Raw genomic sequence first — 12,610 nt, forward strand, 5'->3', positions numbered from 1 at the left:
TCCCTTCCCCTTCTCTAACCTCTCTCTCTCCCTCCCTTCCCCTTCTCTAACCTCTCTCTCTCCCTCCCTTCCCCTTCTCTAACCTCTCTCTCTCCCTTCCCCTTCTCTAACCTCTCTCTCTCCCTCCCTTTCCCTTCTCTAACCTCTCTCTCTCCCTCCCTTCCCCTTCTCTAACCTCTCTCTCTCCCTTCCCCTTCTCTAACCTCTCTCCCTCCCTTCCCCTTCTCTGGCCTCTCTCTCTCCCTCCCTTCCCCTTATATAACCTCTCTCCCTCCCTTCCCCTTCTCTAACCTCTCTCTCTCCCTCCCTTCCCCTTCTCTAACCTCTCTCTCTCCCTCCCTTCCCCTTCTCTAACCTCTCTCTCTCCCTCCCTTCCCCTTCTCTAACCTCTCTCTCTCCCTCCCTTCCCCTTCTCTAACCTCTCTCCCTCCCTTCCCCTTCTCTAACCTCTCTCTCTCCCTCCCTTTCCCTTCTCTAACCTCTCTCTCTCCCTCCCTTCCCCTTCTCTAACCTCTCTCTCTCCCTTCCCCTTCTCTAACCTCTCTCCCTCCCTTCCCCTTCTCTGGCCTCTCTCTCTCCCTCCCTTCCCCTTCTCTAACCTCTCTCCCTCCCTTCCCCTTCTCTAACCTCTCTCTCTCCCTCCCTTCCCCTTCTCTAACCTCTCTCTCTCCCTCCCTTTCCCTTCTCTAACCTCTCTCTCTCCCTCCCTTCCCCTTCTCTAACCTCTCTCTCTCCCTCCCTTCCCCTTCTCTAACCTCTCTCTCTCCCTCCCTTCCCCTTCTCTAACCTCTCTCTCTCCCTTCCCCTTCTCTAACCTCTCTCCCTCCCTTCCCCTTCTCTGGCCTCTCTCTCTCCCTCCCTTCCCCTTCTCTAACCTCTCTCTCTCCCTCCCTTCCCCTTCTCTAACCTCTCTCCCTCCCTTCCCCTTCTCTAACCTCTCTCTCTCCCTTCCCCTTCTCTAACCTCTCTCCCTCCCTTCCCCTTCTCTAACCTCTCTCCCTCCCTTCCCCTTCTCTAACCTCTCTCCCTGAAGTCTCCTTCAGCCCTCTCTCTCCCTCCCTTCCCCTTCTCTAACCTCTCCTCCTCCTTTTTAGTTTTTGGTGTGTAATTAATACCCCCTATTTGGTGATTACGATCTGGTCTCATCGCTGCAACTCCCTAACAGGCTCAGGAGAGGTGAAGGTCAAGTCATGCGTCCTCCGAAACATAACCTGCCAAGCCGCACTTCTTAACACCCGCTCACTTAACCCGCCACAAGGAGTCACTAGAGCGCAATGAGCCAAGTAAAGCCCCCCCCCCTCGGCCAAACCCTCCCCTAACCCGGATGACGCTATGGGACACCCAGTCACGGCGGGTTGTGCCACAGCTGTAGTCGATCCCCAGGCTGTAGCGACGCCGAAACTCTGCGATGCAGTGCCTTAGATCACTGCGCCACTCAGAAGGCCGTCCCCTCTCTCTCTCTAATTCTCTGGAGTGTTGCCCAGAGCAGTAGAATACAGGCTTCCTCTGTGTTCTGTGAGAGAGAGATTGACACACACACATTTTCACACAACGAGTAGGGCAGAGGTAGCCTGCTCCCAGATCTGTTTGTGCTTTTGCCTACACCATTGTCATTGTCAAGACAAACACGTTCTGCATGACGATTCCATAAGGAGTTGGTAAGAGAAGAGGAACAGATTGGCACCAAGGCTAGGGGTGAGGGAGGGGCTCTCTTTGTTCCCATCAACAACAGTGGAGGAGAATTGGGATTACTGAAACAACATCAATGTAGTCTCTGTCTCCTCTCTGTCTCTGTCTCTGTCTCCTCTCTGGCTCTGTCTCCTCTCTGGCTCTGTCTCCTCTCTGTCTCTGTCTCCTCTCTGGCTCTGTCTCTGTCTCCTCTCTGTCTCCTCTCTGTCTCTGTCTCCTCTCTGGCTCTGTCTCCTCTCTGTCTCCTCTCTGTCTCTGTCTCCTCTCTGGCTCTGTCTCTGTCTCCTCTCTGTCTCCTCTCTGTCTCTGTCTCCTCTCTGGCTCTGTCTCCTCTCTGTCTCCTCTCTGTCTCTGTCTCCTCTCTGGCTCTGTCTCTGTCTCCTCTCTGTCTCCTCTCTGTCTCTGTCTCCTCTCTGTCTCTGTCTCCTCTCTGTCTCCTCTCTGTCTCTGTCTCCTCTCTGTCTCTGTCTCCTCTCTGTCTCTGTTTCCTCTCTGTCCCTGTCTCCTCTCTGTCTCTGTCTCCTCTCTGTCTCCTCTCTGTCTCTGTCTCCTTTCTGTCTCCTCTCTGTCTCTGTCTCCTCTCTGTCTCTGTCTCCTCTCTGTCTCTGTCTCCTTTCTGTCTCCTCTTTGTCTCTGTCTCCTCTCTGTCTCCTTTCTGTCTCCTCTCTGTCTATGTCTCCTTTCTGTCTCCTCTCTGTCTCTGTCTCCTTTCTGTCTCCTCTCTGTCTCTGTCTCCTCTCTGTCTCCTCTCTGTCTCTGTCTCCTCTCTGTCTCCTTTCTGTCTCCTCTCTGTCTCTGTCTCCTTTCTGTCTCCTCTTTGTCTCTGTCTCCTCTCTGTCTCCTTTCTGTCTCCTCTCTGTCTATGTCTCCTTTCTGTCTCCTCTCTGTCTCTGTCTCCTCTCTGTCTCCTTTCTGTCTCCTCTCTGTCTATGTCTCCTTTCTGTCTCTTCTCTGTCTCTGTCTCCTCTCTGTCTCTGTCTCCTCTCTGTCTCCTCTCTGTCTCCTCTCTGTCTCTGTCTCCTCTCTGTCTCCCCTCTGTCTCTGTCTCCTCTCTGTCTCCTCTCTGTCTCTGTCTCCTCTCTGTCTCCTTTCTGTCTCCTCTCTGTCTCTGTCTCCTCTCTGTCTCTGTCTCCTCTCTGTCTCTGTCTCTGTCTCCTCTCTGTCTCTGTCTCCTCTCTGTCTCCTCTCTGTCTCTGTCTCCTCTCTGTCTCCTCTCTGTCTCTGTCTCCTCTCTGTCTCTGTCTCCTCTCTGTCTCTGTTTCCTCTCTGTCTCCTCTCTGTCTCCCCTCTGTCTCCTCTCTGTCTCTGTCTCCTCTCTGTCTGTCTCTGTCTCCTCTCTGTCTCTGTCTCCTCTCTGTCTCTGTTTCCTCTCTGTCTCTGTCTCCTCTCTGTCTCTGTTTCCTCTCTGTCTCTGTCTCCTCTCTGTCTCTGTCTCCTCTCTGTCTCTGTCTCCTCTCTGTCTCTGTTTCCTCTCTGTCTCTGTCTCTGTTTCCTCTCTGTCTCCTCTCTGTGTCTGTTTCCTCTCTGTCTCTGTTTCCTCTCTGTCTCTGTTTCCTCTCTGTCTCTGTTTCCTCTCTGTCTCCTCTCTGTCTCTGTTTCCTCTCTGTCTCCTCTCTGTCTCTGTTTCCTCTCTGTCTGTCTCTTTCTCCTCTCTGTCTCTGTTTCCTCTCTGTCTCTGTCTCCTCTCTGTCTCTGTCTCCTCTCTGTCTCTGTCTCCTCTCTGTCTCTGTTTCCTCTCTGTCTCTGTTTCCTCTCTGTCTCTGTCTCCTCTCTGTCTCTGTTTCCTCTCTGTCTCCTCTCTGTCTTTGTCTCTGTTTCCTCTCTGTCTCTGTTTCCTCTCTGTCTCTGTCTCCTCTCTGTCTCTGTTTCCTCTCTGTCTCCTCTCTGTCTCTGTCTCTGTTTCCTCTCTGTCTCCTCTCTGTCTCTGTCTCTGTTTCCTCTCTGTCTCTGTTTCCTCTCTGTCTCTGTCTCCTCTCTGTCTCTGTTTCCTCTCTGTCTCTGTCTCCTCTCTGTCTCTGTTTCCTCTCTGTCTCCTCTCTGTCTCTGTCTCTGTTTCCTCTCTGTCTCCTCTCTGTCTCTGTCTCTGTTTCCTCTCTGTCTCTGTTTCCTCTCTGTCTCTGTCTCCTCTCTGTCTCTGTTTCCTCTCTGTCTCCTCTCTGTCTCCCCTCTGTTTCCTCTCTGTCTCTGTCTCCTCTCTGTCTGTCTCTGTCTCCTCTCTGTCTCTGTCTCCTCTCTGTCTCTGTTTCCTCTCTGTCTCTGTCTCCTCTCTGTCTCTGTTTCCTCTCTGTCTCTGTCTCCTCTCTGTCTCTGTCTCCTCTCTGTCTCTGTCTCCTCTCTGTCTCTGTTTCCTCTCTGTCTCTGTCTCTGTTTCCTCTCTGTCTCCTCTCTGTGTCTGTTTCCTCTCTGTCTCTGTTTCCTCTCTGTCTCTGTTTCCTCTCTGTCTCTGTTTCCTCTCTGTCTCCTCTCTGTCTCTGTTTCCTCTCTGTCTCCTCTCTGTCTCTGTTTCCTCTCTGTCTGTCTCTTTCTCCTCTCTGTCTCTGTCTCCTCTCTGTCTCTGTCTCCTCTCTGTCTCTGTCTCCTCTCTGTCTCTGTTTCCTCTCTGTCTCTGTTTCCTCTCTGTCTCTGTCTCCTCTCTGTCTCTGTTTCCTCTCTGTCTCCTCTCTGTCTTTGTCTCTGTTTCCTCTCTGTCTCTGTTTCCTCTCTGTCTCTGTCTCCTCTCTGTCTCTGTTTCCTCTCTGTCTCCTCTCTGTCTCTGTCTCTGTTTCCTCTCTGTCTCCTCTCTGTCTCTGTCTCTGTTTCCTCTCTGTCTCTGTTTCCTCTCTGTCTCTGTCTCCTCTCTGTCTCTGTTTCCTCTCTGTCTCTGTCTCCTCTCTGTCTCTGTTTCCTCTCTGTCTCCTCTCTGTCTCTGTCTCTGTTTCCTCTCTGTCTCCTCTCTGTCTCTGTCTCTGTTTCCTCTCTGTCTCTGTTTCCTCTCTGTCTCTGTCTCCTCTCTGTCTCTGTTTCCTCTCTGTCTCCTCTCTGTCTCTGTCTCTGTTTCCTCTCTGTCTCCTCTCTGTCTCTGTCTCTGTTTCCTCTCTGTCTCCTCTCTGTGGTTCTCAGGAAGGTACGTATGAACATCCACACCAACAACCAGGTGACCCGGATATACAACGTCATCGGGAGGTTACGAGGGGCCGTGGAGCCAGGTACCACTTCCCACAGCCTTCTCTGAATGTTCTAGTAAGGGCCTGTTGACCGGCTTTATGGAAGCCAGGGGACAGGACGTTGGGAGACAGTTCAGAGCTGGCTGTACACAGTCTGGAGCTTCCTCTACACAACTCAACACCAACAACTATCATCACTGTTTTGTTTCAAATACCTGGCACAACACTTGATTCACAACAGAATTAGGAGCACCGTAGATGGTGATTGTGCCCCCCCCCCCCCCCCCCTCCTCTTTCCATTGTTGGCAGACCGCTATGTGATCCTGGGGGGCCACCGGGATGCCTGGGTGTTCGGGGGGATCGACCCGGTAACGGGAGCTGCCGTGGTGCACGAGAGTGTAAGGAGCGCCGGGAAACTGCTCAGAAAAGGTGTGTGTGTGTGTGGGGGTCAGATTAACATGCATTTAAAAACACAAACCACTATGTGCTGAGACAAGTCTTTATGACTGCAGCTGCATCATAAAAACATAAAACAGCAGACACAGGTGTAATCTGCATGCAAAACTCTGTAAGGATGACTGGTCCCATGCTGTAGCAGTCTGGAGTAGTTCTCTGTATTGTTCTAGAATGTTCCCATGCTGTAGCAGTCTGGAGTAGTTCTCTGTATTGTTCTAGAATGTTCCCATGCTGTAGCAGTCTGGAGTAGTTCTCTGTATTGTTCTAGAATGTTCCCATGCTGTAGCAGTCTGGAGTAGTTCTCTGTATTGTTCTAGAATGTTCCCATGCTGTAGCAGTCTGGAGTAGTTCTCTGTATTGTTCTAGAATGTTTCCAAGCTGTAGCATTCTGGAGTAGTTCTCTGTATTGTTCTAGAATGTTCCCATACTGTAGCAGTCTGGAGTAGTTCTCAGTCATGTTCTAGAATGTTCTATTAGGCCTGTTTCCTCATATTATGTTTGACTCCAAGAAGTGCTGTATATTTTAGAGATTCAATGCATTTGACCCAGTGTGTGTTTTCTCTGGACTTTCTGTGTGTGTGTGTGTGTGTGTGTGTGTGTGTGTGTGTGTGTGTGTGTGTGTGTGTGTGTGTGTGTGTGTGTGTGTGTGTGTGTGTGTGTGTGTGTGTGTGTGTGTGTGTGTGTGTGTGTGTTCTGTGTGTGTGTGTGTGTGTGTGTGTGTGTGTGTGTGTGTTATAGGCTGGAGGCCCAGGAGGACCATAGTATTTGCCAGTTGGGATGCAGAGGAGTTTGGACTGCTGGGATCAACAGAGTGGGCTGAGGTACTACACACATTATGTGAGGTTGTGGCGAGGGAAACGTGTACTGTAGTCCTCTGTTAACAGAGAGGATTAAACTCTAATCAAAATGTCTGTCCTGTCTCTTTCTCCTTGACAGGAAAACGCCAAAGTGCTGCAGCAGAGAGCAGTGGCTTACATCAATGCAGACTCAGCGATAGAGGGTGAGTTTGTGTGTGTGTGTTGGGGGGGGGGTTGTGTGGTTTGTCACATGTGAAAATGACACTCAGGTGTGTGTGTGTGTGTGTTTCTTTGTGTGTTGCAGGTATGTACACATTGAGGATAGACTGCACTCCCTCTCTCCACACCTTGGTGTACGACATCACCAAACAGGTAAACTTGAATCAGCTGTCTATCAACTGTCTATTTCAGGATTACACTGTGGCGCGTTGCTTTCCAGGAAGTAGCGTTGTAGTTTTTGAACTTTTGAACACTTTTTGAATGGTATTCAATGGGCAAAAACATAACGAATGGTTTTCAGCACAGAAACTTCATATAAGGCTTCTGGCAGAAGTATAATTCATCCACAAACACAAATGTAATTTTATATTGTGGTGGAAATTCTACCTTTAACTAATAATGAGGAGAGGCTAAATCAATAATTAGTCAAGGTATTACTTTTATTAAAAACGCATTATAATTAGGAGGCTGGTCGCCCCAGCCACACAGGTGAGATGAAGTGAGAGCCTCATGTACAGAGTACAGGAACATTTATATAGTCACGCTACCCCATGCAAGCATCTGCAAAACACCTGACCCTATGTATGTGTATGTGTGTGTGTGAGGGGAGACAACTAGGGGAAAAGGTTGCCTCACTCTGTCGCAACTGAGAGGACAATATCGGCCAGAATGACAGGATGACACTCCATACATACTTCCTCTAACAGTAGCTCAACGGTTCCCCCAAGTTGGGCAAGCAAGCGCCTTTGACTGTCGGCCCAGATGATGTATGGTTGTACTGGTCACACACACAGAAAACATGAGTCTTTGGCCCAGATACAGGCTCCAAACAGAACAAGAGCTCTGTTACTGGTGTGCAGGATATAACCTTTACTCTGTCTCCGATCAAGAGGAACCAGTCCGTTTCTGGCAATTCTTGGCTGTGGCCAGACATCATGGGGTCATTCTATACACTCAAACAGTCAGGACAGGCCTCTATTAATGAGCATACACACTTTTCTATCTTCTGTGAGTTAGTTTATATGACAATCTCAAACCCAATGCCTAGGCTTATAGACAGATGTTTTAGGACACAAGCATTAGTAAGGTTTAACTTCAAAATGCCCTCACAATATACAGTACCAGTGAAAAGTTTGGACACACCTACTTATTCAAGGGGTTTTCTTTATTTTTACTATTTTCTACATTGTAGAATAATAGTGAAGACATCAAAACGATGAAATAACACATATGGAATCCTCTAGTAACCAAAAAAGTGTTAAACAATTCTAAATATATTTTAGATTCTTCAAAGTAGGCACGCTTTGCCTTGATGACAGCTTTGCACACTCTTGGCATTCTCTCAACCAGCTTCATGAGGAATGCTTTTCCAACAGTTTTGAAGGAGTTCCCACATATACTGATCACTTGTTGGCTGCTTTTCCTTCACTCTGCGGTCCAACTCATCCCAAACCATCTCAATTGGGTTGAGGTCGGGTGATTGTGGAGGCCAGGTCATCTGATGCAGCACTCCATCACTCTCCTTCTTGGTCAAATAGCCGTTACACAGCCTGGAGGTGTGTTTTGGGTCATTATCCTGTTGAAAAACAAATTATAGTCCCTAAGCGCAAACCAGATGGGATGGGCGTATCGCTGCAGAATGCTGTGCCTTGAATTGTAAGTAAATCACAGACAGTGTCACCAGCAAAGCACCCCCACACCATCACACCTCCATGCTTCACGGTGGGAACCACACAAGCGGAGATCATCCGTTCACCTACTCTGCATCTCACAAAGACACAGCAGTTGAAACCAAAAATCTCAAATGTGGACTCATTAGACCAAAGATTTCCAGCAATGTCCATTGCTCGTGTTTCTTGGCCCAAGCAAGTCTCTTGTCATTGGTGTCCTTTAGTAGTTGTTTCTTTGCAGCAATTTGACAATGAAGGCCTGATTCACGTAGTCTCCTCTGAACAGTTGATGTTGAGATGTGTCTATTACTTGAACTCTGTGAAGCATTTATTTGTGCTGCAATCTGAGGTGCAGTTCACTCTAATGAATTTATCCTCTGCAGCAGAGGTAACTCTCGGTCTTCCCAGTTTCATCATAGTGCTTGATGGCTTTTGCGTCTGCACTTGAAATTTTCTGAAATGATTGACCTGCATGTTTTAAAGTAATGATGGACTGTTGTTTCTCTTTGATTATTTGAGCTGTTCTTGCCATAATATGGACTTGGTCTTTTACCAAATAGGGCTATCTCCTGTATACCACCCCTACCTTGTCACAACACAACTGGTTGGCTCAAACGCATCAAGAAGGAAAGAAATTCCACAAATTAACTTTTAACAAGGCACACCTGTTAATTGAAATGCATTCCAGGTGACTACTTCATGAAGCTGGTTGAGAGAATGGCAAGAGTGTGTAAAGCTGTCATCAAGGCAAAGGGTGGTTACTTTGACGAATCTAAAATATATTTTGATTTGTTTAACACTTTTTTTTTAGTTACATGATTCCATTTGTGTTATTTCATAGTTTTGATGTCTTCACTATTATTCTACAATGTAGAAAATAGTAAAAATAAAGAAAAACCCTTGAATGAGTACCGTAGGTGTGTCCAGACTTGACTGGTACTGTGTATATTAAAGGACTGCGTTTTGATGAATTTGATCAAACCCATTCAAAAGATTAGGGGACATGATACAGAAGTAAACAGAAGAGGTGGTTACTTTCACAGGGTGTAGACCGACATAGTTCCAGACTATAACACAACAATACCTCTCTGTAGGTGTCCAGTCCAGAGGAGGGAGAGGAGGGGTTGTCTCTGTATGAGAGCTGGCACAAGCGCGACAACTGGACAGATGACCGCGATGCACCCCGGTCAGACCCACTACCAACCACAATAGACTTATCACTCTGATCACTTGCACTTTTATTGATTGATTTTATTTACATTTTAGATGTTTGTCATTTAGCAGATGCTCTTATCCAGACTAACTCATTTGGTGTAGAAACAATTACAATATGAACCAACCTTTTGTGGTTTCCTCTCCCTCTCTCTCTCCCCCTCTCCCTCCCTCTCTCCCCCCTCCCTCCCTCCCTCCCTCTCTCCCCCTCCCTCTCTCTCTCCCCCTCCCTCCCTCCCTCTCTCTCGCCCCCTCCCACCCCCCCCTCCCTCTCTCTCTCCCCCTCCCTCTCTCCCTCCCTCCCTCTCCCCCTCCCACCCCCTCCCTCTCTCCCTCCCCCTCCCTTCCTCTCTCCCTCCCTCCCTCCCCGTCCCTCCCTCCCCCTCCCTCTCTCCCCCTCCCTCCCTCTCTCCCTCCCTCCCTGTAGGATCAGTAAGCTGGGTTCAGGCAGTGACTTTGAGGCGTATTTTATCCGACTGGGCATCGCAGCAGGCAGGGCCCGATACACCAAGAACAGGGTGAGAGGGACATTGTTCTGGGGGGCTGACGGGTGAACCTGGAGACAGGAGCACATTGCAGATGTCCTTTTGATGCAATACAATAGCCCGCCAGCATCAACATGGGAGTCATCATCGGGCATTTAAAGTAGGAAAACCCATTCATGTTTTTTCATGCAAACAAAGCGGTGTGTGTATTCTACTTTGTAGAAGACAGAGCGGTACAGCAGCTACCCAGTGTATCACAGTGTGTATGAGACCTTTGAGTTGGTGGAGAGGTTCTACGACCCTTCCTTCCGGAAGCTCAGAGCCGTAGCTCAGGTCAGGGGAGGCCTCATCTTCCTATTGGCTGATTCACAGCTCCTCCCCCTCGATGCCAATCAATACGCTGGCTCTCTGACAAAGTACGCCCACACCATCGCTCAGCTGGGACAGAAACACCCAGATGCTCTTGTGAAATATGGGGTATCATTCGGTAAGAGAAAACACACACGTTTACATACAAAGACACTCATTCTGAATCCCCCATCACCTACAAAGTCTAATTTGTTTTTGTCCAGATTCTCTGTTCTCTGCGGTGGAGAACTTCACTGTGGCTGCTAGGGACTTCCATGAGCGTCTCAACACTCTGGACAGGACAGAGTAAGAGAGCGTGTGTGTGTGTGTGCTTTCTAGCGTGTCTTCATAGGTTGTGTTTATTGTTGTGGAAGTGTGTTAACAGGTGTGTTCCCCGTACTCTCTCAGCCCTATACAGATACGTATGGTCAATGACCAGCTAATGTACCTGGAGAGAGCCTTCGTGGACCCGCTAGGTTTACCTGGCCGACCGTTCTACAGGTGAGAGCCAGCTACAGCACATACTCAATGCTGTGTAATGTCTTTATGATCAGTTTAGAATCAGATTGTATTTTCTCTCACCCTCTTCCCTCTCTCCAGACATGTGATCTTTGCTCCCAGCAGTCATAATAAATATGCTGGCGAGTCCTTCCCTGGCATTTATGATGCGCTGTTCGACATCGAGCGTACAGCCAATCCCAAACAGGCGTGGGACGAAGTGAGGCGACAGATCAGCATCGCTGCGTTTACCGTCCAAGCTGCCGCCATGACACTCACACCCCCTGCCTAAACAAAAGATCTCACACACACACACACACACACACACACAGCACCTGAGAAAGACACACCAGCCCTGCCTTACACTCCATGCTTTATCTGAGCCAGTAGTCTGAAGCCACATCCTCTCCCATCGCTATCTGGCTGCTTTTAGTAAAACTGCACCATTTTGAAAATAAAATCAGACTTTTAATGAAGTAATGGTTTGTGAACTTCATCCCTCTGGTATAAAGATAGCCCATCCTCAGCAGTGTAATTACAATGTAGGTGCAGAGTTTTATTAAGTTTGTGTGATAGCACATTGTGTGATAGCAAAGAGTGAAACTAAATCACAGATTTCAGACTTGCTGTAAAACAACCCAAAACAAAGACAGTTAAAGCACAACCATGATGAAGGTAAGAGAACATCGTTTGACCAGTTAAATTCGCTGGAAGGAAGCTGATATCAATAAAATGCCACACACAGTCTCAAATGCACTTCACAAAGAACAGGAGGACTGATCCATGTGTGTGTGTGGGCGTGTGCGTGTGTGTGTGTGTGGTCGAAAACTTCTGACTCACTATACCTAATTGCTCATAAGTTACAGATCCTGATCCATTAGTTACAGATCCTGATCCAGTAGTTACAGATCCTGATCCAGTAGTTACAGATCCTGATCCAGTAGTTACAGATCCAGGTGAGGGTTTCTATGGTGATAGCTGCCTGGATCTCTTTTCAGTGAGAAGATAGAGGTAGTAGGAAGACCTGATGGTTATTGCCCTCAGACAGTGTTTCAGTGAGAAGATAGAGGAGGTAGTAGGAAGACCTGATGGTTATTGCCCTCAGACAATGTTTCAGTGAGAAGATAGAGGTAGTAGGAAGACCTGATGGTTATTGCCCTCAGACAGTGTTTCAGTGAGAAGATAGAGGAGGTAGTAGGAAGACCTGATGGTTATTGCCCTCAGACAGTGTTTCAGTGAGAAGATAGAGGAGGTAGTAGGAAGACCTGATGGTTATTGCCCTCAGACAGTGTTTCAGTGAGAAGATAGAGGAGGTAGTAGAAAGACCTGATGGTTCTTGCCCTCAGACAGTGTTTCAGTGAGAAGATAGAGGAGGTAGTAGGAAGACCTGATGGTTATTGCCCTCAGACAATGTTTCAGTGAGAAGATAGAGGTAGTAGGAAGACCTGATGGTTATTGCCCTCAGACAGTGTTTCAGTGAGAAGATAGAGGAGGTAGTAGGAAGACCTGATGGTTATTGCCCTCAGACAGTGTTTCAGTGAGAAGATAGAGGTAGTAGGAAGACCTGATGGTTATTGCCCTCAGACAGTGTTTCAGTGAGAAGATAGAGGAGGTAGTAGGAAGACCTGATGGTTATTGCCCTCAGACAGTGTTTCAGTGAGAAGATAGAGGAGGTAGTAGGAAGACCTGATGGTTATTGCCCTCTGACTTAGTTTCAATGCAGTGAAGTTTAGTCTCTGCATTCCTAGTAGAATGTCACCAGTGTCATTAGTACCCAGTGTAATTCTAGAGCTAAATACAAAAAGCGTACATACAACATACATACTGCAATCAGCCTACCATCAACAGGGTACAGGTTCATTCAAACATATGAGAGCAGCATGCACCGTGTGCTAAATTTCATTCTCTATCTGGTTCTATGCATTCCACTTTCCATTCTCCTTCCCCCTCTCAGTGTGCGTGTCTGTGGGAGAGGGAAGGTCCAGATGGGCCCAGGTGATTGGCTCCAGTATATCACCTAGGAGACATGAGGGAGATCAATTATATGAATACCACAGAGATCCTATTAAATTACTTAGTAACTTAATAAGAGA

General features: G+C 48.0%; 1 protein-coding gene across 1 annotated transcript in view; it reads left to right on the forward strand.

Annotated features, from left to right (window-relative positions):
* Positions 1-10,993, forward strand: part of naalad2 (N-acetylated alpha-linked acidic dipeptidase 2) — a 23,103-nt gene extending 12,110 nt beyond the window's left edge. Inside the window, exons 12-22 of the mRNA XM_055879603.1 lie at positions 4,789-4,874; positions 5,142-5,261; positions 6,027-6,109; positions 6,225-6,288; positions 6,390-6,457; positions 9,069-9,160; positions 9,614-9,704; positions 9,894-10,158; positions 10,244-10,325; positions 10,428-10,520; positions 10,620-10,993. Of these exons, the coding sequence (XP_055735578.1) occupies positions 4,789-4,874; positions 5,142-5,261; positions 6,027-6,109; positions 6,225-6,288; positions 6,390-6,457; positions 9,069-9,160; positions 9,614-9,704; positions 9,894-10,158; positions 10,244-10,325; positions 10,428-10,520; positions 10,620-10,809 (1,234 nt within the window). The 3' untranslated portion in view covers positions 10,810-10,993. The remainder of the gene's footprint in view (positions 1-4,788; positions 4,875-5,141; positions 5,262-6,026; positions 6,110-6,224; positions 6,289-6,389; positions 6,458-9,068; positions 9,161-9,613; positions 9,705-9,893; positions 10,159-10,243; positions 10,326-10,427; positions 10,521-10,619) is intronic.
* Positions 10,994-12,610: the final 1,617 nt, after the last annotated feature.

The sequence above is a fragment of the Salvelinus fontinalis genome, chromosome 24 (assembly GCF_029448725.1).
Source record: "Salvelinus fontinalis isolate EN_2023a chromosome 24, ASM2944872v1, whole genome shotgun sequence".
Classification (NCBI taxonomy): domain Eukaryota; kingdom Metazoa; phylum Chordata; class Actinopteri; order Salmoniformes; family Salmonidae; genus Salvelinus; species Salvelinus fontinalis.